This window comes from Tachyglossus aculeatus, chromosome 4 (assembly GCF_015852505.1).
Source record: "Tachyglossus aculeatus isolate mTacAcu1 chromosome 4, mTacAcu1.pri, whole genome shotgun sequence".
Taxonomy (NCBI): Eukaryota; Metazoa; Chordata; class Mammalia; order Monotremata; family Tachyglossidae; genus Tachyglossus; species Tachyglossus aculeatus.
The window spans coordinates 57,205,643-57,232,106 of record NC_052069.1 but is presented as its reverse complement, the minus strand read 5'-3'; the positions used below and the strand labels follow the sequence as shown (position 1 = coordinate 57,232,106).

At 37.8% G+C, this 26,464-nt stretch overlaps 1 protein-coding gene across 1 annotated transcript in view; it reads left to right on the top strand.

Annotated features, from left to right (window-relative positions):
• Nucleotides 1–26,464, top strand: part of COL11A1 (collagen type XI alpha 1 chain) — a 287,116-nt gene that overhangs the window by 236,113 nt on the left and 24,539 nt on the right. Inside the window, exons 53-57 of the mRNA XM_038745119.1 lie at nt 3,330–3,383; nt 6,563–6,616; nt 20,003–20,056; nt 20,460–20,567; nt 20,663–20,716. Coding sequence (XP_038601047.1) covers nt 3,330–3,383; nt 6,563–6,616; nt 20,003–20,056; nt 20,460–20,567; nt 20,663–20,716 — 324 coding nt within the window. The remainder of the gene's footprint in view (nt 1–3,329; nt 3,384–6,562; nt 6,617–20,002; nt 20,057–20,459; nt 20,568–20,662; nt 20,717–26,464) is intronic.

Below are 26,464 nucleotides of genomic sequence, written 5' to 3'. Positions count from 1 at the left end.
GAGGAGAGACAATGAAGGATGCAGGGAAGACAGCATGGTGAGCTGGTAAAGGAGGCCACTGAGGGCTTGGAGAGCTGTGATGGGGAATACCAGGCACCAAAAGGACGCTGGTGGAGGGGTCTGAGTATGAACAGCAGCCACTTCAATCCACACAGGAGGTCCGCAGAGCATAGTGCAGGACGGGAGGATAGCTTATCATAGTCAATGTCGCGGAATGAGCATCAGTAATGTGATGCCAAAATTGTAGAGTTGTTCCAGACTATGTAGATTAAAGCCATAATGGGTAAGAGCATCACTTGTATTTCAAAGGGATGCACTGCAAATATTTAAAATTCACCATTTACCAGAAACTGATTTTAAGCAGTGCAAACTATTCTCCGTGAAATGTAATTTCTCAGAGAAACAAGTGAAACTTCAAACCAATAAAATTTGTAGTGAAAAGTTTAGTCATTTTCATGTTCCATAACCTCCTTGAATTTCATCCATTGCAATAGAAGCCATGTACCAGTTTGTTACTTTGCATAAATAAGCTCTCAGAAATCCCATTTCATTTGTTTATGAATCATCTTCCCCCTGCCCCTCATTTCCTAATGAAACAAGAGTTAAGGCCACAACATTTTTGGATGAAAAGGAAAAATGCAACTACCATGTTTAGGAGAAATGCTTGCATTAAGCACCAAGGAAAATACATGCTTTTCAATACAGACAGAATCCAAGACCCACAAGGGAGTCATAAATTACATGGAGTAAATTTCAATAAGAACTTCTAGAGAACAGGCTAAACTTACAATTTACGAAGTAAAAAAATAAGATAAACACGAACAAATATTAGTTCAATGTTGCCTAATCTTCCTCATTGCTCTATCTATGGGCAAAGTGCTTTAACCTCTTCAATGTTCTGGCCACCATCACTGCCACAGCGCACTCCTAGAATTGTGAGTGGCTTTTGTACCAACATGGGACGCAATAAACATGATCTTTGCAACATGAGAAATTTAGAGTGTAGTTTCAAAACGCTACACAGGCTGCAGAGGCTTCACCAAAGCATGAGTAGTACAGGGCTAGCAACTACTGAAAATATTTGGTTGCACTGAGAAGTTTAAAAAGATCCTAAGATTATTTCATAGTGACATGACTGATAGCATCAGAATTTATAGGGGTTTTACCAGATTGGTTTTCCAACAGGGTAAAGAAGAGCTGTGGACTAGGCTATCTTCAACCTATTCTATACATCCTCATCTGATGATTTACTATGCACACTGGAAACTGCTGATTTGTACTGGGCTGGAGTAGGGGCTGGTGTGAGGGGATGACGAGCAGCCTCTCTCTCCCATGGGGTAAGCCCCAGAGATTGAGGGAAAGGGGGCTCATGATCATCAATCTCCTAACCTTAAAGCTCTTTAAATCCCTCAATAAACTCTACCCTTGCATCTTACCTTGTTGACCTTGTTGAGCCAGCATGCTAACTTTGATTTTATAATGCCAATCAACTCACTGTGGTTTGGTTTCAACTGTCTCCTCACCAAACCCTTGTCTATTCCTTCCTCTGGCCTGGAATTGGAACTCCCTCTCCCTTCATATATGCCGTCTAGACTGTAAGCTCATTGTGGGCCGGGAATGTTTCTGTTATATTTCTATATTGCACTCTCCCAAGCACTTAATCAGTCAATTGTATTTTCTGAGCACTTACTGAGTTTGGAGCACTGTATTGACTGCCTGCCATTCTCTCCACCTTAAAAGCCTTATTAAAATTCTATCTCCTTCAAGAGGCCCCTCCCAATTAAGCCTTCATCTCCCCTACTTCCCTCTCCCTTCTGTGTCATTGTAGCACTTGGCTTTTTAAGCACTTGATATTCAACCCATCCTTAGACCCACAAAACTTATAATGATATGATGGTGTTTGTTAAGCGCTTACTATGTGCCAAGCACTGTTCTAAGCATTCAGGTAGATATAATCTTAATACCCATTTTACAGATGAGGCAATTGAGGCACAGAGAAGTTAAGTCACTTGCCCAAGGTCACACAGCAGACAAGTAGCAGAGCCGGCATTAGAACGCATGTCCTCTGACTCCCAAGCCCGGGCTCTTTCCAGAGAAGCAGTGTGGCTCAATGGAAAGAGCACGGGTTTGGGAGTCAGAGGTCATAAATTCAAATCCCAGCTCTGCCACTTGCCAGCTGTGTGACTTTGGGCAAGTCACTTAACTTCTCTGTGCCTTGGTTAACTCATCTGTAAAATGGGGATGAAGACTGTGAGCCCCACGTGGGACAATCTGATCACCTTGTATCCTCCCCAGAGCTTAGAACTGTGCTTTGCACATAGTATGCGCTTAACAAATGCCATTGTTATTATTATTTCCACTAAGCCACGCTGCAGGCAATACTGGGCACGAATACATCAATCAATCAATCAATCAATCGTATTTATTGAGCGCTTACTATGTGCAGAGCACTGTACTAAGCGCTTGGGAAGTACAAATTGGCAACACATAGAGACAGTCCCTACCCAACAGTGGGCTCACAGTCTAAAAGGGGGAGACAGAGAACAGAACCAAACATACCAACAAAATAAAATAAATAGGATAGAAATGTACAAGTAAAATAAATAAATAAATAAATAGAGTAATAAATATGTACAACCACATATACATATATACAGGTGCTGTGGGGAAGGGAAGGAGGTAAGATGGGGGGATGGAATACATGATTGACAGGATGACATCAGTGAGCGCTGAAGAATTGCTTACCATACTATGCCTCTTTATTTTGTTCGGGGGATGATTGTGAAGAGAATGAATATGAACCAAAATGGATAGTCATCAATAGACTGCTAGAAAAAGGAAAAGTTGCATTCACTTCCATGGTACACAGGTGAGGAAGAGACAATATCAAAGTCTACAGTATAATACAGGGCCAGAGGAGGTATATTTCTTCCACCACCACCTTCTCCCCTTCGCTTTAACCCTCTTTTCATCTGAATTTGGACCCAGCCCCAATTTAGAAGCTGTAAGTGGAAGGGGCCCTGCAACAGGGATTTCTAATTTATATAGCAGAAATGGAGGGAAAAAATTCCTCCCCACCAGAAGGTGTTCTTTCATATGATTGAAAGATAAGGCTTAGAGGTTCTCTAAAATGAGCTTTCCACTCTAGTTCCATGTCACCAAAATAATCAAATAACAAAAGACAAAAATAATGGATCTTAACTGCATGTTAAAGGGTGCTTTTGCTCTATTGACATTTTCTAAGCGTGTCTCTGGCTTTGCCAAGTTAATATGCAAAGAGGTGTTACGATTAATGGTGTTGAAGTTTTCCATTTCATTGCCTTTTATAGGGTCAAGATGGTGTTGGTGGCGAGAAGGGTGAAGATGGAGATACTGGCCAACCTGTAAGTTAACCATTCTATAATATATTCAGTGTTCTTACATCTAGTTCAATCTATTTTCCAGCAAAAAATCAGTTTTGTTCTAGATAGTTTGATAATCTATTTTGTTTGAAATAATTTTCAGTGATGGTTCAGACTCAGAACAACTTAGAAAACTTACTTTAAAATTATTCTGACTCATTCTAAGGCTCTTGTAAAACAAACCAATAGACATGAATCGCAAAAGTAATGGAAGCAACGGATTATATAGAATGGGAGTGGAATTTCAAAATTAAGCACCAAGCTACTTTTATAATACATTTAAGAAAGCCCAGAAGTGGTATGGCTCCATGATATTGTAACATTATCATGTTCCTGAAGTAGCTATGAATATACATTTTAAATGAATTCAAATATGTTTTAATCCTCACCGGTTTGTCATGGAAATCATGGAGTCATTAATTTCAACTGCCCACTTTGCTAAAGGACTGAGGAAGGAAAAGCTATCAAACAGGCAGACTGATCTTCTATCTCCCCAGACAAAAGCTAAATGGAAGATTGTCTTTTCAACTTCTTTGTCAATTTTCACTGAAAGTGTCCTAGCAATTATGTATTTGTATTGCTGACATCCAAAATAGGCAAATAAGCAAAACCATCTTTACAAACAATGCATTTTGTTCTCTGCATCACCTTATGAATGTGCTTTATTTTTTGTCCCTATCCCAGTTTTTTCAGAAAGTGCAATGAACAAAAAATGCATTATTCAAGTTGCTTTCAGGGCAAATTGAAAAAGCAGGCAAATGTGTGAAGATTTAAAAAATGTAGAAAGTGCCTCGAATTGAAAATAATGCTAGCCAATAGGGAATAGAGCATTTTATTGTACAGAGCACTTAGTAATATAGGTGGCGAAGTACATTGTGCTAGGTGATTTATTTATAAATAAAGTGCAAAATTGATTGTAATGCCCATCTCCTTTGCTCAGAGCACTTTCTTTAAAAGGGATCATATAAATCTCTCAAAAGAATTTCACTTGGAAATAAATCTTAATGTGAGCAATTTCTCAAATGGTGGTCTGCAACAAACTGGTTGCCATCATAAGTCCAACACTACCCACGTAAGGGTTTGAAAGTTTGTGAATATGGTCTTTTCTTCATTATTATTGTGATGATGATTAGTATTAGTAATACATGTATTAAGTACTGTGTGTCAAGTACTTTGATTCATTCATTCATTAAATCGTATTTATTGAGCGCTTACTGCGGGCACAGCACTGTATGAAGCACTTGGGAAGTACAAATCGGCAACATATAGAGACGGTCCCTACCCAACAACGGGCCCAAAATCTAGAAGATAAATCCTGGGTCAGGTACAAGATACAAGTTGACAAGGAATCATCAGTTCAGTGAATGCTACCGGGAATAAATTCTGTTAACTACTATACTGCTCCAGTAACAGGAGACTTAAAGAAGGGACAACATGGTTCAGGACAGGTCTTCTTTATTAAAGCACACTATTGGTCCTACTCGGAGGAGTCACCAACCTTGTAAAACACCATAGGCAAATATTGTCTTAGAGAGGCTTTGTCTCTTTTTAGGATATTAACCTCCTAGATAACAAGCCCAGACCAAATCCCCACCCTTTTTGAAATTCTAATAGCTTCTTTTGTCTTAACCACTTTCTTTCTAAGTGTAGTCCCCTGGCATTTGTGATCAGGAATAGCCCAGATCTTTTGTCAGGATCCTGAGTCCTGTAGTTAGTATTTGAGATAAGGATTCTGCAGAGCCCCTTTCCCAAAGTCCTTAGTTCCTGGAGCTGACAGCCGTCTGTCTCCCTTCTAACAACTGCGGTAGTTGGCCAGTGTGTTCCAGTTCCTTTTGCTGTTCACTAAGATGGAGAGCAGGGCTTTCTAGGAGAGATGTGTACATGAAGTCGCTATGGGTCGAAGACAACTCCACAGCATAAGACAAGACAACTAGTCATAATTAGTCCAATTTTCCCAGATTGAAAGTTTCAACCTGGGAAAACAATATATGTTTACCTGGGAAAACAATGCAATATATGTTGCCAACTTGTACTTCCCAAGCGCTTAGTACAGTGCTCTCCACACAGTAAGCGCTCAATAAATACGATTGAATGAATGAACCTAGTAATGTTAGGCATTACAGTTTTGCCTACGTTATTCAAAGATTTCACTTCCAGAAACAACTAAGCAGGAGATACAGGTGTGGAGGGTACTCAGGAAATGTGTCTGTTAAATTGTTATATTATACTCTCCCAAGCACTTTGTACAGTTCTCTGCACACAGTAATTGCTCAGTAAAATGGTTGACCATCTCAAGAACAAATTTGATTTTGCCCAGTTGACATGGCATGGATGCCTGACTCTGCAGTCATAAACAAAGACTCTTACAAAAGAGTACCTGGGTTTCAAATGTAATGAAATTTTATAGTAGGGTGAGATGGCTGGCTGTAAATAGGGCATCCATTACCGTGCCCCATGTAAGAAGGAGCCCCCACTGGTTGAGGATGCCATGTAGTAACTCCCAAGAAATGCTGGTAGGCACTTTGCATGCTCAACTGCCCTCACAAATGAAACCAGCAATTGTCTGGGGTCAGTGCTTGCCTCAGAGTTGTTGGCCTTTGAAGGCATTTCGAAGTGGCCTAAAATGGATGGGCCATGGGGAGGAGGCCCCACAACATGAATCCTGGCCAGGACTGCAGCAGTTTGTAGGGACAGTAGTAATGCATGGACCTCTTCTGGCTACCCCTTAGTGTCACTTCTAATGTCACTTTCCAACTATCCAGGATATCCCACCTGACGAAGCTGGCATTTCCCTTCTGCAGCTCCCAATTCCAGGGCAATCTGTGTCCCTGGAAAGAAGTTATGGTCAGGTCTAGAGCCAGTTCCAGGAACCAGATTCCTTCGCTCCAAGTGTCCTTTCACTGTGACACTGTGATGCTCTACACAACAAGTAGAGCAGCTCTTGGCAGCAGGTGTTTCTTGTGATAGAAATAAGCTTTAATTGCTGGGCCTATCCAGGCTGTAAAGTTAATCTCCAGATGAATTTCAGTCACTTCAGGATGTTAAGGAAGATAGAGAAATGGGATGGGAGGAATGGGTTTAGAAGGGACAATGATCTGGAAGGGAACTGGGACACAAAATTCATCTATGTCTCCTTATTGTTTGTCATTCCCAAACTGTAGGGGCCTCCTGGTCCTTCGGGTGAAGCTGGGCCACCTGGTCCCCCAGGAAAACGAGTAAGTCTCTTCAAAAGAATTTGTGTTTGAATGGTTAATAAGCTTCTTCCAGCAGGCTTATGGAACTAGGGGACATTAACTGGTGATCAACTTCAGGTATTTCCAGCCATTCTGAGGTGATCTTTGGAGCTTCCAAGGTACTTTTAACTTGCAATGCTATTTTAATTTTGCACTCTGTGCATACCAAAAACTAACATATTTTAATCATATTCATTATTTAAGTGGAAAATGAAAAGCTAATGTATAAAGGCATCTCCAGGTACTGAAGGTGAAGATTTGTGCAGAATAGTAGGAAACAGTAATCCAAAAAAAACCCCCAATATTGACTTTGCCAGGTGACCAGATTCAGAGGTAAAACATAACCTCATGAAAATATTGGTAGCATTTAGCAGGTACTGTTTACTGTAGTTTTTTTCTGGTGTTGCCCCCATTCTGCACTGAATATAGAATTGTTTATGTCTTCTGCAAGGAACTCATTATTCAACTGAAAAATTCACATTTTAAAATTTAGTAGGATCTGAAGTTTTTTAGCCTATTTCTGATGTTGAAAATAAATACTAAACAGATTGTTATTTATAGCATTCATTAGTTTTTTTTTTAAATCACCCCTTAAATATATGTTCCTTTTTATTACTGTTTAATAAATGTTGACAGGATTAAATGAGACAAAAGCAGATATTTCTAATGTCAGAAATACATAGAAATCAGGGAGAGTAACACCTATCCAAGTACACAGATAAATATGCAATATTTCCAACTACGATGACTGCCTCCCTGAGACCTAGAAGAACTAGTTAGGTAAAGTGTAGGTTTGCAGTAGGAAAGTGTGTTGCCTCCTTCATCAAAGCATTATTGATGGTGCTATTGTTTCCAGTGGTAACACAGTTTTCAAGAAGATAACAGATGCATATTCTCAACTTGGAACAAAGGGTCAGTAAGTGCTTTACTCTTATCGATCACAAATGTACATAGGAATAGTTTCTGCAACAATGACCCTGTCTCAAACCAGACTCTTCTGGAGGTAGGAAACAATTCTCTCTATATATACTCTGAGCCCTAATCTACCCCTGAATAAGGAGGAGACTTGGGCAACTTAAAAATTGTGTGGGCTACGTCCGTGGTGTCTGAAGCATGACACAGTGGGAAGGGGAGCTGTGCCCATATTTGTAACTATTTAGGTTTTTGGATTAGATCCAGGCATTCAGCTCCTTATGGGTGTCCCAAGCAGGGTCTTTAAAGGCCCAATCCCTCAAATCTCCAAGGGGCCACTTGTCTTTTAGAGCAAGATTACAAAGTTTCTCCATGGGGCTCCGTATTACTAGTCATGCTGGAGGAAGGGTGAAGCTGTCTAGGTGATCCAGTTAAGTGACTGAAGCCAAAAGGCATATCAGCTTCCATGGGTGGGAGACTGGGCAAGAGAGAGCCCCTCAAGGGGGAGGAGCCGTGTCTAATTCCCACTGATGTACTCTTTCCCAAAACTTAGTACACACAGTTCTACACAGGAAGCACTTTATAAATACTATTACCACTACTATTGGAAGACCAGTCTCGTGACGTAGTAAATTGAGATTTAAGGCTCACCAAGCCAAAGTCCCCACTAGTCAATCAATCAGTAGAAGTAAGGAGAAGGGGAAAATTGAAGAAATAATCTGAAAAAACACAGGAAAAAATTTAACCCCTCATATTTTAGTGAAATGTCACGGTATTGTCACGAGTCTGAATTATCAATTGAATTGTCTCATTGAAACAGGGTCTTATAAATTCCTACTCTTACTCTGGATCCATTTTGTGCATTGAGGATAATGCTGTACTCTTCGTTTCGGAATCCAGCCTCCACTGGGACAAGATAAAATGACAGTTAAAATGTTTCTTTCAATCTCTCGAGGCTTTATTCTTCCCTTCTTAAAATCAAATATTCCTCAGATTTGCTTAATGTAATTTAAACCAAGAAAGATACTGGAATAGTTTTATAGTACTACACAAAATTAATTAATTTTGATTTGCTGGCACACATCTTTTAAAAATTTGCAAGGCTGGGTGGGAATGCATCCAAGAAACAAATTTCATTAATCTCATCTTTTTTTAATATAATTCTTTGAAAAATTGTGCATGTAAATGGAAACTACCACAAATAGCCTGAATAATTTGTACTGTCATCTTAAACTAAGTAGTTTTGGCAGAATTTCAGGGTAGCAGAATTTCATATGAAAGTGTAGACCTTGAATAGGCATAGACAGGTCAACATTATTGTCATTCATGCCTACCTTTTCAAGACTGTAAGCTTGTTGTGGTCAGGGAACAAATCTACTCTCCCCAAAGCTTAGTACAGTGGTCTGCACACAGTAAATAGCTCTCAATAAACATACGTGAATAATTGATTGAGTCTAGATTTTTTTATCCATAAACACATTTTAGGTTGCCAGTAAGAAGACAATGCTAGCATTTCTTTATCTTTGACCCCTTTCCTGTGTTTTGTCCTGTTACTTGGGTAGCAGAGAATAAAATCTTGCTAAATCATAAACCCATTTATTTATAGATCCCTCTCTTACAGAGTTACACTTTTTCCTCTCCTCCTCCCCATCCCCCAGCCCTACCTCCTTCCCCTTCCTACAGCACGTGTATATATGTTTGTACAGATTTATTACTCTATTCATTTTAGTTGTGCATATTTACTATTCTATTTATTTTGTTAATGATATGCATATAGCTTTAATTCTATTTGTTCTGATGATTTTGACACCTGTCTACATGTTTTGTTTTGTTGTCTGTCTCCCCCTTCTAGACTGTAAGCGCGTTGTTGGGTAGGGACCATCTCTATATGTTGCCAACTTGTACTTCCCAAGCGTTTAGTACAGTGAATGAATTGAATGAATGATTGGTGGAGTTATAGTTTTCCCATATCAGTGCTAATTTAACATTATTTACTGAATACCTTCCAGTTGCAATAGATTCAAAATGTGGTTTATTATTGAATCCGAAGACTGTACATTGATATAAGTATGAAAGCAAAACTGTCTTTTTCCTGAAAAAGAATCTCCTTTCTCCCAAGCATTTGTTGTGAATCCAATCTTCCTTCCACCGACCCATTCCGAGCATTGCCTTATTGGGATTCACACTATGACAAATCTTTTCAGGGAGACATCCAAATTCAGTTTTGTCTAAACTTCCCAGAAATATATCACTGGACTGGAAGAGCCTTCCAGGGATCGTTCAGTCTAGTATATGCCTCTAAGCAGGGCCAGACATCATCAACCATCCTAATAGATGAGTATTGATTCTAATCTTTCAGATTTCCTGGGAGTTTCTCAATGTTCCGTGGCAGCACTGATTCCAATTCCACCATTCTCACCAGGCTATTGTGAGGATAAAATGGGATAAATGATGTGAAACCCTCTGGAGAAATGAAATGCATTACATAGATTCAAGAAAATATTTTATTATATTCTAGTAAAAAGATAGTGTCAACACTTTGCTGCTCCTATTGCAGCCAACCTTCTCGTGTTCTGTCCCCAGGGAATAATAATAACAATGATGGCATTTATTAAGCTCTTACTATGTGCAAAGCACTGTTCTAAGCACTGGGGAGGATACAGGGTGATCAGGTTGTCCCATGTGGGGCTCACAGTCTTTTCTACATGTTGCATATGATGTCACATGTCATAGCAAAATCACAGTGAGCTCCTTAAAACCCAATAATAATAGTAATAATAATAATAATAATGGCATTTGTTAAGCACTTACTTTGTGCAATTCACTGTTCTAAGTACTGGGAAGGATACAAGGTGATCAGGTTGTCCCATGTGGGGCTCACAGTCTTAATCCCCATTTTTCAGATGAGGTAACCGAGGCACAGAGACGTTAACTGACTTCCCCAAAGTCACACAGCTGACAACCGGTGGAACTGGGATCATGACCTCTGACGCCCAAGCCTGTGCTATTTCCACTGAGCCACACTGCTTCCCATAAAATTACAAAGACAAATATTGTGTAAGGTGGCAAAGGAAATGATAATGATGGGGCAGTGTAGAGGGTACGGGGAGGAACCTGCAGTTGGAGTGGGGCTGCAAGATCATCTGGCAATATGGCCAGAGTGAACTGGGACATAGGTGGAGGAATAATCAGAATCTTTATAATCATTGTGGTATTTAAGTGGTTACTATATGAACTATGTTGTACTAAGCACATGAATAGATACAAGATAATTCTGTCAGACAAATCCCTGTCCCACATGGGGCTCACAGTCTAAGGAAGGGGGAACCGGGATTTAATCCCCTTTTTAACAGGTGAGGAAATGTAGGGAAAGAGAGGTTAAGTGACTTGCCCAAGGTCTCACACATCATGCCAGTGGCTGAGCCAGGATTGGAACCCAGATCTCCTAACTCCCACCCCAGTAGGATCAGAGTCATAGGCTTGGCTAGGGGAGACCAGTTTCCTGGATTTCCTTTACCAAATTTTTTCCCATCCAGCTCTCTCCTCAGACTTTCTGCTACAATAGGCAGGACAAGGGTGTCTTAAAATCAGTTTTCTTAAAATCAATCAATATCCCAGGTGCATTGACATAGTAGATGAAATATGTTGTATTTTCCACCAAATCTTGAGTATGGAAATAGTCATGTCTCAGGAAACAATTCTTTCTCTTTATTGGCAGAGGTTCGAAAACATTTCAATTCCAAGTATCAGTTCATTTGGGGCTAGTGGATAGAGCAGGGGCCTGGGTGTCAGAAGGTCATGGATTCTAATCCTGGCCCTGCCACTTGTTTGCTAAGTGACCTTGGGCAAGTCACTTCACTTCTCTGTGCCTCAGTCACCTCATCCACAAAATGAGGATTGAGACTCTGAGCCCACATGGGACAGGGACTTTGTCCAACCTAATTTGCTTGTATCCACCCTCCAGCACTTAGTATAGTGTCTGGTACACGGTAAGTGCTTAACAAAAACCATAATTAACAAATACCATAATTACTGTTATTCAACATAGCCAAAGTAAACTCAGTGTTAATAACTGAAATTTGGGAACCATGTATTTTGCTTCCTTTGAAGCAAGTCTGTAAACATTGAGAAACTTCATTCCTATGACATTTTTGAAAGAATTAAATATTCTCAGTGGAAGCCATATGCTACTGTCCCTAAAAAATCAGATAATAATAATAATAATGATGGCATTTATTAAGCGCTTACTATGTGCAAAGCACTGTTCTAAGCATTGGCACTATCCCTTTTGGTGTTTACCTTGGAGAATACAGTTCAGGGTTTATATACTTCATAAAATGACAGTGAATTATTGGAAATTCCAATATATGTAAACATCGTTAACAGACATCATCTTTCTCCTGAAGATAACCAATTATGCTTGATTAGTCTCTGGGTAGTCAGTAAACATGAGACCATTCAGATTCTTTCATCTCAGCCGTGCACCTTCAAACTTCAGTGCTTTGCACATAGTAAGCACTTAATAAATGCCATCATTATTATTAATAGTTGCTCATTTGCTTGGAAGTACACTGCCTACTGAAACAATGGAAATTTTTAAAAGCAAACAATATGCTAAACTTCAAATAAGCAGCGATCTCTTAAATTGTGAACTACAAAGCTCCATACGGGGCACAAAAGGCCTTCAGTATATATTTGGATAAAGTGGATAAGATATAAAATTCAGTTATGCGTTAAACTGTGCAGCTATTTTTTTAGACATTTCTAAAATCACATTTTTACAAAGATTGAGTCTCATAGTGCCGAAACGTAATTCATGCTAACATTATGCATACAGTAACTGAAATATCCAATATCAACTGTAGCACATGGGACCCTGGGGCATGTCAGTAATTTAATGAAACTGGAAAAACAAAGTACCTTCACAAATGCAGACTCACAATGAGCTTTAAAACATCTATAACAGTGATTTATTCCATTTTATAACAGTTTATATATTCTTTCTGAGTTCTAATTCTGCTTTTAATCCCCTAAATCCAAGGAGCAGCAAGGAAATGACCTTAGAGAGAGCAGTGGAGAGAGAGAAGTAGATAAGAGCAGGGAAGAATCGGTAGGAATCATATCAACTCTTCAAAGCTGGTGTGTTGGGGGTGGCCAATCTTCCATTCACACATCATAGAAGAAACCCTAAATTCCTTGTGTCAGCTGAATAGAAACAAGGCACCTATTGTCTACTGACATTGGATTACTGGGGAAAGTACACACTGGCAAATTTGCTTCTTCATTTTGTCATCAACTAGCCATGTAACTATTTGCATTCCTCATGAAAATTCGTTCAGTATAATGATGCAGACTGTATAGTAAATACCTCATTTCAAAGTAGGGGGTCTTTTTAAGCCACATCCTTGCCAAATTCCATCTGTTTAGATGAACAGAGAATCATGCCTCAGATGATTCTTTAGTAGTAAATGAAAGTATCTTACTTGACTTCATTTTTCAGGGTAAAACCTGGCAAACCTACTCTATTTTAGGTCCATGGTGGGCTCACTATAAATCTCCAGAAAATGAGCTAGTGCTTTCCCAACATGTAGGATGAATTGCCAGTCCCTGGTGAAACTTAGCTGACAGGGGAAAGGATCATTTGTTCTTAAGCTTTCTGGCAGAGGATTGCATGCGTGGCTCACATGGAACAACACGTAGTAATCAATCAATCAATCAATCATATTTATTGAACACTTACTGTGTGCAGAGCACTGTACTAAGCACTTGGGAAGTACAAGTATAGTAGCTTTCTCTCAAAGGAGAAGTGTCAAATTCAGGCATCTATGAGTATTCAGGGTTCCCCTTTGCATAGGCTACCTCCTTAAATTCTATACTCTGATGGAAAGAATTACTGGGATTCCTCAAGAACCTTAAATAGTCCCATAAATGCCTGGATTAATAGGGAGTTATTATAGTAATTCTGCCCTGTTTACATTACCCTCAAATTTGCTTACATAGAAATAACACAGGGCAAGTACTCAATAAATATGGTTAATTGATTGATTGACAACACAAAAACTTGATTGTTTTTACTGTTTTTGAGTAGTCCAATTCTGGAAACACTGAAATTACATAGATTTAAACACCCACTGCAAAATGTACAGTACAGCGATTTCTTCTAAAAATATGTTTTCATTAAATAATTTTGATGTAGCCCAATATACTACAGTGCATAGCATTCAGTGGGCTCTCAAATACCATTACCTATCTAAACCACATTATATAGTTTACCAATTTGCCAATACATAAAGGAAATGCCCAAGCCTATAATTCCCATATATATTCACCACTACAATTCATATATATATATATATATATATATATATGTATATATATATATATATATGTGTGTGTGTGTGTGTGTGTGGATGTGTGTGCATATATACGTATATATAAAGTCCTATATATGTGTATATATATATGTCCTTTATATATATATAAAGGATTCTAACTTGCCAGTCCTCCTTCATCACTGGCAATAGTGTTTATTGAGCACTTACTGTGGGCAGAATATTAAACTAAGCATTGGGGAAAGAATAATAGATTGGAGATGGTAGAAACATTCCCTGCCCACAAGGAATTTAAAGACTACAGGGGAAGGTAGTAACAAGCAGAATAAATAATAAAGCAGTGTTGTAAAATGTATATCGAATCAGAGTGGGAGGCTAGACTTGAGAGCTAATATACCTTTACATCACAATCTTCATAAAAATGAAGAAATTGTTGGGAAAATCACACCAGCTGCCTCATTCACTGCTCTTTCAAGTGCTTTTAATTACGTTTTGTGGGAGGTTTATTGTCTAAGCATTATTAGGCTTACATAGTATGCCAAATTTCAGTTGCCTATAGTGAAGAATTTAATTTAAAGATATTTATCCCCCATTTTGAGGTAACAGTTTAAACAAATTACTTGGGTTGCTTTTTAATCTATTTTTGTCACTTTACAAACAAAATTAACAGGGACTTTAGAGCAGTGAATTATGAAGCAATCTCATTACTATAAGGAATTTGAAGACTGTGACAATTTTCCTTTGCCAACATAACCAATCAAAACTACAAAGATGTTAGAGTTACTGAGTTACTACAGAAGCATCAGCCGTTAGATCTGCCACAGTGAGCAATTGCATGCAGGTTTTACCCTTTAAAAAAGACATGATTAAACATAAACAGAAAGCTATTTAACAAAATGTGTTAAATTAGTTCCTTTAATAGTCCTGGATGACTTGAGGTGCTAAATTGTTTTTATCTATATTCAATGCTGTAATCTATTTACATCACCAGTTTATTGCATATTTAGAAAGGTGTAAATAATTACCGTGGCATTAGCAATCTCAGTAAAACTGCAATTTAGCCAATTTAATATTATCAATTGATATGTTTTATTACTTCCAATGTATATTTGAGTTGAAAAGAGCAGTGCAAATATAAATTATTTCCATTGATTGTTAGCTCTCTAAAATTCCTGAACCTTCATAATCCCAAATTTCACGGCTCAGGAACAAGCCTTTTTTGTACTTCTGGGTGAGATAACACAACTTCCAAATACCGATGCCCTAATCTTTTGCAAGTATCCACCAGTCCAAGACAAATGAATTGTACAAATTAAACTCTGTAGAAATACATAATATAAATGTTCCATTCTAGTTTGGTCAGAAATAAATGAAGTTTACTCTATTTGGTAATATGATTTAGTAGTGCCCTCATTTAAGGTTACTGTTCATTTACTTATAACATTATTTCATTAAGATTAATAGCAACTTAACTGGAGTACATCTTACATTGGCTTCAATCATAGAAGTGGAATACTAGAGAATTGCCTGTTGCCTGCCTGAGGTACTTTTGGTTTCTGTTCACATTACTTAGAGTACAAATGTGAACAATTTGCACTATACAGATATGGATTTATTTGATCCCAGTTCTGACAAAAAATGCACTTATCTTAACTATGCATGTCAGAAATGTTTCATATCAATTATTATTTCATGTCACTAATTTCTATTTGACTAATAAAGTAATTTGAATTTTTAGCTCTAGAAGTTCTGACCCACACTGGCAGAGTCCAAAGTTAAATAAGCATCTAGTTAATTATTTATTTTAAATGCACTACATAATGCAGACACTCCTCCCTCCCCAGTCTCATTTTCATTCAAGTGGCATGTTTTTGCTAATTGAATGATTTAGGAGATTGAGTTATCCCTCTCATTACATCACCTCCAACGTATAGGCTGTACACTTTTGGAATATTGGTGATAATTAGCAAAATGGGGATCAATGCAAAATTTTCTTATTTCTGTAACTGACTGCTTTGCATCCAGCGTTAGTTAACTATCTACTGCTTTTTTGACAAAATCAGCTTTTCCATTTCCCAGTACATTTACTATCTTTGAATGGTAATGAAGATGTAGCTTGTCAAATTGTGGCTTTAAAATTAGAGATTAGAAATAAACTTTTTTTAGAAAAATGTGTTTTTCAGTGATAGTTTTCTCTTGGGTGAGTCATAAAATAAGCCTCACTCTCTTGAGTGAATCTTTGCTAATAGAATATTGATTGGAAAACCGTGGGTGACAGTACTAGAATATAGGTACTTTTAAATGTCAAAAGAAAATGAAGTTGCGCTTTGTAGAACATGTATATTCTATCACTGCTTTGTAATACTTTGAAATTAAATATGTATTTCCTAAAGGCACTGGAAGATTCTACAACTTGTGTCAATAATCCATGGAATTTTAATACTGAGGTTATCATCACAGCTGTTTGAAGCCAAGAGCTAGTTTCATGTTCTCTTATTGAAAAGAACTTAGCAGATGAATAAATTGTTTTGAGGCATTTTTCAACTTAGTCACATATTCAAAAGGAATTTTAAACAGCGTCAGGCATAGTGCAAAAGGAAAGATAAGTGGTGGAGACAATAATTGGTACTATTAATTCATTCAAAAGACAATTAGAATAATTTTATTCTAAATACAACATTAGTTCTTACAAATGAAGTCAAGAAGGGTCACTTAAATTCCACAAGGCTCAGTGAAAGCAGGATTATTTTATGCAGCTTATTTGGGGGAAAAAAAATAAAGAACTTTACATGTGAAGTATCTTCCATTCTTGAAAAGGTAAATACATATTTCAGTTCCTATTTCAAGACGATCCAAGACTCACATATTGTCCCACTTTTCTCAACCTGAATATTTCAGCTGTTAGCAGTTTGGGATATTTGCTGGTGGTTCTGTCTTATATACATACAGGACTAAGCCTCTATGCAGCAGAGAGCGTCAGACTTCTCTCTGTGGCTTGAAATTTTTAAAACATTAGGAGAAAATAGGCAACATAATGAAAATATGAGGCATGACTCCGTAAAACTCTCCATCAGTAGGTACTGTACTTCCCCAACATAGCTATTTGCTTGTAGGAGGGGCAGCCTTACTTGTCAGATCATAGATAAGGACACATTAATTCTTTACCTTTAATCAATGCCCTGGATTTGATTTGTGTTTAGCCCGGGGGAAATCAATTTAAACTCTACTAACCTCAAGTTGGGCAATTTACGTGAAGCAGCATGGCTCAGTTGAAAGAGCCCGGTCTTGGGAGTCAGAAATCGGGGGTTCGAATCCCAGATCTGCCACATGTCTGCTGTGTGACCTTGAGCAAGTCACTTAACTTCTCTGAGCCTCAATTCCCTCATCTGTAAAATGGGGATGAAGACTGTGAACTCCACATGGGACAACCTGATGACCTTGTATCTCCCCCAGAGCTTAGAACAGGGCTTGGCACATAGTAAGCGCTTAACAAATACTATTATTATTATTATTATTATTATTATTATTATTATTATTATTATTATTATTGATTGGAATAGCATCTAGGATCATGAGCTCACATTTTAAAACAGCTAAAGAAGATGCCTAGATGCTATGTCAGTTTGCATGTCACTTGAAATAATCAATGGTATTTTAAAATATGTATATTCAGGATTTTGAAGACTTTCTTATTACATGCTGCCTCACCAAGCTCTCATTGTTTTTGCAAGTGAAATCACATTATTTTCTTCCCCTTGATTAGGCACATATAGCATATTTATATTCTTATGTCAATACATTTCTTGGATGGTGATGGAGGGAGTATAAGTAACGAGAAGCAGCGTGGCTTAGTGGGAAGAGCACGGGCTTTGGAGTCAGAGGTCATGGGTTCGAATTCTGGCTCCACCACATGTCTGCTGTGTGACCTTGGGCAAGTCACTTAACTTCTCGGAACCTCAGTTACCTCATCTGTAAAACGGGGATGATGACTGTGAGCCCCACGCGGGACAACGTGATCACCTTGTATCCCCCCCCAGTGCTTAGAACAGTGCTTTGCACATAGTAAGCACTTAACAAATGCCATCATTATTATTATTATTATTATTATGTGAGGCTTCATTAAAATGTGTGTTTGCCAAGTTATATGACTGAGAGGAGTAAATACAAGCTATCAAATAATTGAAAAGACATGAAAATATTATGCAAATATTACAAAATACCAGACGTCCCCACTGTCTTGCTATTGAATGGAGTATAACTGACTAAACATCTATTCAAGCAAAGTATATAAAAATTGTCTTTTAATAAGAAAATTTCATTGATTTAAGGTTATTGTTAGGTTGTCAGTTAAAATTTAGCCAACACTACTCTAACTGAAGTGTAGAAGGATAAGATAAATCACAATTAGCAGTCTTCCTGAACAGAAACACCATCTGTGCCCTGCGAGCAAGTAGAGCCTGTTAAAAAGAGTCATTCATTTAGCTTTGTGTGCTTGGTGTGCTGTTGGCTATATTTGATAATGAATACACTCTCCTTGTTTAGCAATCATGTTTCATTGTATTTGTAATTTAGCGATCACAGTGTTTTTAACACTGCTAATTGATGCTGCAGCTGCATCCTTAGATTATTTAGGGAACATATTTCTCCAGTAAGTGCTACTGTACCCAGCACTTCTTTGCATCTCCACCTGCTACAGTTTGATTTAACTCTTTTAGGATAGAACCAGAAGAGCAGTAGCACTTATTAGACTCTTTTTGTGTTAAGCACTGTACTAAGAACTGGGAAAGAATACACATTGTCCAGTTCTCGTGGGGCTCACAATCTAAAACTAAAAAAAGGGAACAGGCAACAGATATAAGGTTTGAAATGATTGGCACTCTCAAAGATGAAAGATTGTTCTATGGTCTGTGACTAAAAATGAACAATTAGCAGGAAGATGGAACTGCATTTAAAAAACACTTAGTTCTATATATTGGCTTACTGTATATAATGGTTCATATTGAAAGATTTGGCTAGAACATAGGTAGAGGATAATGGAGCGTTTGACAAAACAAATCTGTCAAAATGCAGCATGCTAAACAATGTGTTTAAAAAATCAGCCTTGTGGGTAGGGAATGTGTCTACCAATTCTATAATACTGTATTCTTCCAAGTGCTTAGTAGAGTGCACTTCATATGGCAAGTGCTCAATAAATAAGATTATTGATTGATTAGTTGTTTGACTGGCAAGCAAGCGTGCTGCGTACAAAGGGTGAGTATTACAGTGAGTGTTTTCTTCAACCTGTTGTACTCAGACTACCCCATCAAAGCTTAAAGAGATGAGAACAAAAAAAATTTGGCAATTCAGGGGGCAAAAAAGATGTCATCTGGAAAGGGGTGTGTTCAAAGATAAAAGGTAATGATCTCTTCTGTGTTTGTTGGATTGTGGATGCTATTTGGACTGCTAGATAATGAAAATGCTACCGGCATGTAACAGGTTATGGCATGGAATGTTGTTTTTAAATGATGCCAAATTGTTGGTGAAGTCACTCCAGAACCCGTAAATCTCTTCAAATCCATCCATCAATCCTAATTATTGAGAGCCTACTTTGTGCAGAGCACTGTGCTAAGTGCTTGGGAGAGAGAATACAACGGAGCTGTTAGGCATGTTTTCTTAACAGAGTATTAGAATAGTTGCCATTCTCTTGACCTGTAGAGAACTGGGAAGTTCTAAGTTGTAGCTTGTCTTCAGTGAAGGAATAGTCATAGTCTCCTCCTGGTAGGAGGACAGACTTTGCTTACGATAATGAGTCTTTTGAAGATAAAAATCAATTTAGCTGTGTGAACATCTATCACTTTTCCTTTATTTTTGTGAAGATTTTCATTGAAATTTTGATGATATCTAATGGAAATATATCTTCTATATTTTATGGGTCAGTTCTATTTTGTTTGTCTTTCATACCCTTACAAAGTTTTATATGGAGTGATTATTGAATATTTAAGTATATTAAAACCCCTCTTTTTTCATTAATGCTATGCACTTTTAAGAAATCTATGTTTACATTTCTTACACTGGTGATGCATTTCCTAATAGTAAATATTTATCTCTCCTTGGGCAAAAACTCTTTAATTTGCAATTTCCGCAGGGCCCTCCAGGAGCTGCTGGTCCAGAGGGGAGACAGGGTGAAAAAGGTGCTAAGGTAAATAATAATTATAATAGTAATAATAATGGTATTTTTTAAACACTTACTATGTGCGAAGCACTGTTCTAAGTACTGGGGTAATACAAGGTGATTAGGTTGTCCCACGTGGGGCTCACAGTCCTAATCCCCATTTTACAGATGAGGTAACTGAGGTCCAGAGAAGTTGTGACTTCCCCAAAGTCACACAGCAGACAAGTGGAGGTACTGGGATTAGAACCTATGACCTCTGACTCCCGAGCCCGTATTCTTTCCACTGAGCCACACTGCTTCTCAAAACACAAAGCAAAAACTTCTCTGTTAAGACCTTCTATATCTATCCCTGTGGATGACAGTGTCATTTTTTTCCTACTTTACCACGATACCTATGGTTCCTAATTCCAATATCAATTCATCCTGACAGGGCGAAGCAGGCTCAGAAGGCGCTCCTGGGAAAACTGGTCCCGTTGGTCCTCAGGGACCTGCAGGAAAGCCAGGTCCAGAAGGCTTACGTGGTATCCCCGGCCCTGTGGTGAGTAGATTTGACGCTGACTGGTATTTCAACCCCACCTTCCACCTTTCATCACCTGATTCAAAGATGTGTACCATTTCTGTTTTCTCCTGTAGGGCGAACAAGGCTTACCGGGAGCTGCAGGCCAAGATGGGCCCCCAGGCCCCTTGGTGAGTTTCATTCTCTCTGCTCTTTTCTTAAAAGGAAGGACTCATGAATTCTCTCATAGAATTTGGCGTGTTAACTGTTAGATTTGGTAGTTCTCCGGCATTGCATGACTTGGCTGAGGCCACGTAAGATAAATTTGTGCTAAAAAGTAGGGGCATACATTAAAAGGAGTAGATTTGTTTTATCTATTCTAGTACGAATGGTGTGGACCAACTCAAAACACATGTGGTTCTGCCAAAGCCAACCTGATCCAGCATCCAGATAAACACTTTTGGATGTAAATAGTGCTGGCCAATCAATCCCATAAATTGAGACAGTGGCATATATTTTTTTTAAGAGTAGGAAAATAAGAATGGAAAGGCAAATACGTATCTGGATTTAGTGCATTTGGACTTGGGTTTACCTCCTCAAATCCTGTAATACTCTATTTGTCTGGTACTTATAAAGCCATTTTACCTCTTGAACACAAAAAAAAACAGTTATTATGACTACTATTATCTTGCCATTCTTAGAGAAAATGGGTATGGATTCCCCACCCCCTAAATAGTATACAAAGTTTTGGAAATATATTTTGAAATGAGGAGCTTTGATTGCAGTTTAACTAGCTCAATCCATATCAATCTAGTTAGTACTTCCACCAACACAGTCAACCGCCAAGAGAATTCATATTCAGTGGGGATTCAGTACCTGTTCTCCCTCCTACTTAGACTCTGAGCCCCATGTTGAGCTGATTATCTAGTATCTATCCCAGAGCTTAGTTCAGTGCTTGGCACATAGTAAGCACTTAACAAATACCACAATTATCATTATGCTTCAGGTGAGGTGAAGAGCAGAAAGAGGGAGCAAAGTACATGCCTGGGGGAGTTCCTACCAAAGAACAAAGTACTGGAAGTTTAGTTGAATGATCTCTTGAGTTTCCTTCCCAGTGATGTAATTTTATAGACTCCTTCAAGCATGTTCATTCATTCATTCAATCGTAATGAATGGCCAGCCCTCCTCAAAAATCTTTCAGTTGCCTGATTCCTGGACGCTGTAGTGTCCCAAAGATACAGAGGAGAAGCAGGATAACTTGGATGGTGGCCACCCTTGATGAGGTTAATCTTTTCCCCAGATAGAGATGGCCCTTCTGCACTGAGGGTATAGTGTAATTCACACAGCGATTGGTTGATCATGACTGATAGCGGTAGGAAAACTTTCATTAAAATGTCACATAAAAATGAAAAGAGCTAAATAATTACATGGATTTTGTTATTAGTGAGGGTAGATTTTGACTATCAGAGTACAAGTAAAATACTAGGTATAGAATCCAATCACCTTTCCATGAAAAAGCACATTCCAGAAAAATGGAATAGAACACAAAATCTGTGTTCTTCTGTTCCTCCAGATACCCTAGTTTTAGTGCAACAAGGCTTCAGGACCTAGGAATGATTTACACCCTCACTTATTTGTAAAGGAAAATAGCTAAAAGACATTTTAAAAATGAAGAACTCAATGTTGGATAGGATTGAATTGCTATTCAGTATGGAAAATGTGCTTTATTTCTGAGCTATAACAACTTCTAGCAGGAAAGTTTAGGTACGCATCTCTGATTGCTGATTAATCTACCTTACACACCTTACTTTGCCATAAATTAAACCTTCCATAACTTAAATAAAGTTCAGGGACTGAAGTGGTCATGTTGCTTTCACCTCAGTGATTAGTAGCTGTGAGTTGAATGCCAAGCAAATGTGCTGTAGAGTACAATACTATTGGGGAAAATGTTGGATTTTATATTCTAGATGCTTAAAGAAATGCATCATCCCATTTATGTTTTCTGTTTCTGTTCTTGAATTATTATCCACCTGGGCTTCAGATGATTTCCTCAAGTGCAAATTGAAAAACTAGACACTAAATAACATTTTGTACATGAAGTATTATGGCATTCATGAATCTGTGCCACTTCAGAGTCACCTATTACTGCCATTTATATATATTTATCCAGGTGTCTATTCTTAACAGGAACATAGTAGTAATGGGCTACGAGTCAATTCAACAATAAAGTACATTCTGTACATGTTAAAAATTTAAGAAAATGAGCAATCGTTGCTTTTTTTCAAGTACACTTTATAATTTATGTTGACATGATTTGAAGAGGCCCATCAAAAAAAGTCATTTGTATGATACATAAGTAGATTTTGTTCCTCTTAGGCCATATCAATTTATCAAATATTCAAATAGTTTTAAGGGAAGAGTTCTGCGGAACAAAATGCAGGGAAACAACAGACCTTGCTGGCCATTCTTATAGAGTGTGAATTCTGTGCATTCTTGTCTTTTAATCATCTTTATTTAAATTGGCTCCCTGGTAATTCTCACTTTCAAAGCTCATTGTTCTGGATGATGCTGGAATTGTTATATAGGTCAGACTGTATAGATTTTGAAGTAATGTACAGAACATTCTCATCAGATACATTTCAGCAACATTTGTGTCAAATTTTCCCAACTGTTTTTTTTCTCCCAAGTTCATCACCATTCTTTGCTGAACATCCACATATGCAGATCATCATGGTACTGAATATATCCTTAATATATTTAGAATTTAATGGTAGAAAATAGGCAAATACACTTTCATAAATAAAGAAAAACATTAAGATTTGAACACCAAAGTCACTGTGAATAGATATAGAAACTGACTTCAACCACATCCAACTAACCTTTCCCACATATCCTTTCCATCCCCCCCAAGTCACATCAACCTACCAGCCATCTCTAGGATAAATAAATAATTATGTAAAATAAGCCTCAGCCCTTATCTATATGTTCATATAGTGGCACATTCACTTACATATTATGATGACACCTTCTGTGTATGTATTTTCCTGCTAAAATTAAGTCTCTCATGAGCAGGGAATGTATCTCTTCTGGATGATTTCTGTTGTCCTTTATCTACTTCCCAGTATGAGACAGTGTAATGAAAGAATGAATGAATGACTACTACTAGCACAACATGATAGGCACATATTAACATATATTTTACATGGCGAACACAAGTCTTTGAGGTGAGTGTTCTGGATTGAAGGTGGGAGTAATTTGATCTTTTCGCTGGTACATCCATGCCAATTCCCTGAAATTTATTTGGCATATCATCTAAGTATTAAAATCAAGTTATGTGGTTTGTTTTTTGTTTTTGCTTTCTCAAGAAAAATGATTTTGGAGCTCACTAGGACTCTGATATCACAGAGGAACATTGAAGAACAATTATCTTTTTTCAGTGAATTCAACCATGAAGATTAAATAAAATATTTTCACGTTAACACCAATATAATAATAATAATAAATATAATGATGGCATTTGTTAAGCGCTTACTATGTGCAAAGCACTGTTCTAAGCGCTGGGGTGGGGGATACAAGGTGATCAGGTTGTCCCCGGGGGGCTTACAGTCATCATCCCCATTTTACAGATGAGGTAACTGAGGCTCTGAGAAGTTAAGTGACTTGCCCAAAGTCACACAGCAGACATGTGGCAGAGCCGGGACTCGAACCCATGACCTCTGACTCCAAAGCCTGTGCTCTTTCCACTGAGCCGCGCTGCTTCTCTATATATTCCTGGTTCCATTTTCCTAAATGTTTTTTGCTTGAGCTAGAGTTAATTAGCTGTTAACATGAGGCTTTAGTAACCTACCTAGTATTTCATCTTTGAATCAAGAGTTAAAATCCTATCCTGGGACTATTTGAAAATGGATTTGATGGTTTCCTTCTATTTTTATTTTGGCATATCAGGGACTCATCCAAGGCATATGATTGGCAAAATAAAAAATGCTTTTACTCTATGAATATATTTGTGAACCTAAAGATTCTAATAGGAAATGTTTAGAATACATCCCTTATTTTCCAGTGAAACAATAGTCCAATTGCTGAAAATGGAAAGTCATGATGGCATCTTGAATTTGGATCCTCAAAACAACTAGGCTAGCTTATGATATCTAGAGACTGCTTTATGATGCCTATAGGAAGAGGTATAATAATTCCAGTGGTTCTTATCATTAAAGTTCTTATTGGACAATAATTAAAGTGTATATAGGACATTGCCCTAAAGGACCTGCTAAAAATGGCAAAATTATACTGAAAACTAAAATGAAAATGGAAATGCTACACCCCACAGAGAAGCCTTATTCACTGAACTTCTTTTGAATATATTAGGTCTACTGTCCCAAGTAATGCTATTTTCCCAATTTGAGGTAGAAAGTGATCAGATAAGCATACCAAAGAGTTTGATTCACTAAGGCAACTGAGTAAATACAAACTAAACAAGAAAAAAAATCCCTTGAGACCACAAACAGAATACACTGCAAAGCTGTTTTAAAATAGCTTGCTTCTGTGGATCTGTGTGTGTAGATATAAATTTACCATATCTTATGCCCTTCATTATGATCATTAGATTAAAAGATGTGATTTTTCCTGATCAAGGATGTCTCTTAAAAATATATGTTCATTCTACCAACAGCTTTGTCATATTCATCAGAATTTGACTTAAAGAAGCAACAGTGATAACAAGAGTAGACTCCATTAGGTTAATCTGTTCCTGTCAGTGATATCATTGACTCCACTGAGTTAATCTGTACCTAAAACATTTAAGGTTTTCCAAACATGACCTGAATAATAAAAAAAGGCACTAGGCTCATTTGTGATAGTATTTTTTTGTATTAAAAGTGCAAAAAATTTAAAAAGGTATTGACATAAAAGATGTACCCAGTGATTCTTTCATCAAGTATTCATTCATTCAATCATATTTATTGAGTGCTTATTGTGTGCAGAGCACTGTATTAAGCTCTTGGGAAGTACAAGTTATGTATTACATCTATGATATAATGTTTTAAAGTTAACATATTAAAGTTGATATGTTGAAGTGATGAAATATATATAGTTCACAAATGTATGAAATACATGACCCATCTATACCACTGAATGCTACTGTCAAAGAGCAAGGTCCTTTACAATATGTAACCAATCACATTATTGATAATATCATATTATTTAATGATAAGGCTATTTCATAAATATACACCCTGCCTCCTGTCTCTCTGAACTCTAGTCTACATTTTATTCTGCTGCCTGGACATTCAGTCCACATCTCCCCACTCTTCAGCAACTTCCAGTGCTTGCCCATCTACCTATGAATCAAACAGAAACTCCTTAATCAGCTCATCCTACCTACTTTACCTCGCTTGTCTCCTACTGCAACTGAGTCTGCTCACCTCACTCCTCTAATGCCAATTTACTCACTACACATTGCTCTTGCCTATCTCACAGCGATCCCTTGCCCACATTCTCCCTCTGACCCACCATATTCAACAGATCTCCCTTTTTCCTCTTCCATATACAGCAGATCACCATTCACCCTACCTTCAAAGCCATATTAAATCGCATCTCTTCCAAGAGGCCTTCCCTGGTTAAGTTTCTTTTTCCCCATTCGCTCTTCCATCACCTATGCACTTAGATCTGCACTTGATATTCATTCCACACTCAGCCCTGCAGTACTAATGGCAATTGTAATGACTGCCTCCCCCTATAGACTGCAAATTCGTTGAAGGCAGGGAACATGTATAGATACTTGATTTTATGGTATTCTCCCAATCTGTAAGTGCAGTGATCTGCACAGAGTAAGTGCTCAATGTATGCCACTGATTTATTGACAGTCCTGAAGTGGCTAAAAGGATGGTATTTATGCATACATCTTAAATTACCGTATTTCTTAAATGCATAACCCACTTTGC